Below are 2172 nucleotides of genomic sequence, written 5' to 3' on the forward strand. Positions count from 1 at the left end.
GTAGATTAGAAACAGCTATCTGTCTCCTTGGAGTAAACGTATTTCTTTTTGGAATTCACATTTTGTTTTATAAATTTAACTACAAAGCTTTCAGCTTTAACCAAACAGGCCAGTTTAAAGAAAAAAAAAGATTTACTTCCGTTTACTGTAGATCACGTTTGGAGAAAAAGAGGACGAGACATGATCTGACTGCTGATTCCCCATGTGGGAAATTAGGCACCACAAGGAACCGTTGAAATAATAAGGAAGATTAACTGTGAGAGAAAATCGTCAGACGGAACAGATGGTGTGTGTGTTTGTGTGTGTGTGTGTGTGTGTGAGAGAGAGAGAAAAAGTGTGTCTGTGGCTACAGCAGGTGTGGGCGGCGTCTGTTTGCCACTTACTGAGGAATGAAGTTGACTTTACGTCATAGGAGAAATAAAACGCCGCCCCGACACTCACGTCCTCTCATTTCTCTGAACACAACAGCTGGAGAACAGCCGAGGTCCAATCTGAGATTAGACCAGGAACAAGAAGAAAAGAAAAGAAAGTTACATTTAGGACAGAAAAAGAAAAACAGAAGCTTTTCCTTATAGTGCCCAAAACGGCCGCGCGTAATTACGCATCAAACAATAACAATGAATGCCACAACAGCCATGGAAGTGAACATCGAAGCCAAACGGATCTTGGCCGTGTCGATCAGCAAGCTGTACGCCTCCAGGACCCAGAGAGGGGGGCTGAGACTGCATCGGAGCCTCCTGCTGTCCCTGGTCATGAGGTCCGCCCGGGACATCTATCACTCCTCCCGGGAGTGCGAGGCGCCGAGCTGCGCGCAGTCCGCTCCGGAGGAGCCCATGGAAACCAGCTCCAGTCCGGAGGAGCCAATCCGGCAGCCTGAGCCTGAGCCCCAGCAGGCAACCGCCGGATCAGAGACCGCCTCAGACCCGGAGGAGCCGGGCAGCGAGGCGGAGGAGTACGACTGTGAGATCACCGAGGACAAAGAGAACATGAGCCCGGAGAGGCAGTCCAGGAAACGCCGGGGCAAGGCGTCGGCGGCGCCTGACTTCCTTCCCAGCAAGAGGGCGAGGTTGGAGCCCGGGGAGGAGAGGCACGCGGCCCCGCTGGGCAGCTGTCGCGCCGGGGCTGGGGACTCCCTGACCACTTTGTCTCTGAACCGAGTTATCCCTGCCTTCTGAGCGGGCGGAGGAGACAATGAGCTCCAGCAGAACTTTCTTTACAGAGGAGTGATTATCAACTCCTTGTCAACAATAAACGCACCGGAGGAGCTGACCTACATCAGACGTCCCGGGACAAAGGGATTACAGGTGCCACGGAGGTGCGAGTTCTTCCACTGAACTCGGTGTGCCTGTCGGGCTGATGAAAGCCCCCTAGCTGAAGCCAAGAGGGGGAGAAAAAAAGAAGTGGTTCAGGCAGAGCTGAAGGCTGGAAAGTTTGCGGAAGAAGCTGCAGGGGAACTGGTTGTGCTGCGTCCTGTTTCCCGGTGACTCATCTCCAGTTCAATGAGTCCAAACAAGTGACTGCTGCTGAGTCAAAACGTGTGCATGTGTGAATCAACAGTTAATCAGAGAAGCGAAGCTGACAACACAGAACAACACACACACACACACGAAACCAAGACTCCAGGGAATTTCCTGTCTTCATAACCAGAAACCAGTCTGAAACACTGAAAGAGGAAGGACAGAGGCAGAGACATTTACTCACACATTCAGCTGCTGCTGTGGACTTTGACAAATCGATACTACTGCTGTGGGACTGTCCTACAAAGTGCTTTCACATGGTGCTTTAAAAAAACAGGCTGGTCCACATGGGGCCTGTTTATCTGAACATTTTCTTATTTTTATTTAGTCACTAAGCTCATCTTTTTATGTTTGACCTGTGGAATAGGATTACCTCACATTTCATGCTGCTTTTTAATTGTTTTATGGAATTAAGGTTGTAAAAACTTGTAATAAACATGTTGAAAAAGGTAGTAACTTGTGTTTGGCTTTTTTTTTAAGTGTTTCGATGTTCATAACTTATTTCCAATTTAAAAGATCGGTGGTTACTTTGAGTTAGAGTCACGAGGTCAATCCTTTATTAGAGGGAGGAAGTTGGTACAACTCTGTGCCCGTCTGACTTAATCTCCTGCTCACACACACACACACACACACACACACACACACACACACACAC

The 2172-nt window shown here is 48.9% G+C and overlaps 1 protein-coding gene across 1 annotated transcript; it reads left to right on the forward strand.

Annotated features, from left to right (window-relative positions):
- The first annotated feature begins 383 nt into the window (after positions 1-383).
- ier2b (immediate early response 2b) lies at positions 384-1969 on the forward strand. The gene has a single exon (XM_014022062.1). It carries the CDS (start codon positions 618-620, stop codon positions 1173-1175), a length of 558 nt encoding a protein of 185 aa, XP_013877516.1. The 5' UTR covers positions 384-617; the 3' UTR covers positions 1176-1969.
- The last annotated feature ends 203 nt before the right edge of the window (positions 1970-2172 follow it).

This window comes from Austrofundulus limnaeus, unplaced genomic scaffold (assembly GCF_001266775.1).
Source record: "Austrofundulus limnaeus strain Quisiro unplaced genomic scaffold, Austrofundulus_limnaeus-1.0 Scaffold316, whole genome shotgun sequence".
Classification (NCBI taxonomy): Eukaryota; Metazoa; Chordata; class Actinopteri; order Cyprinodontiformes; family Rivulidae; genus Austrofundulus; species Austrofundulus limnaeus.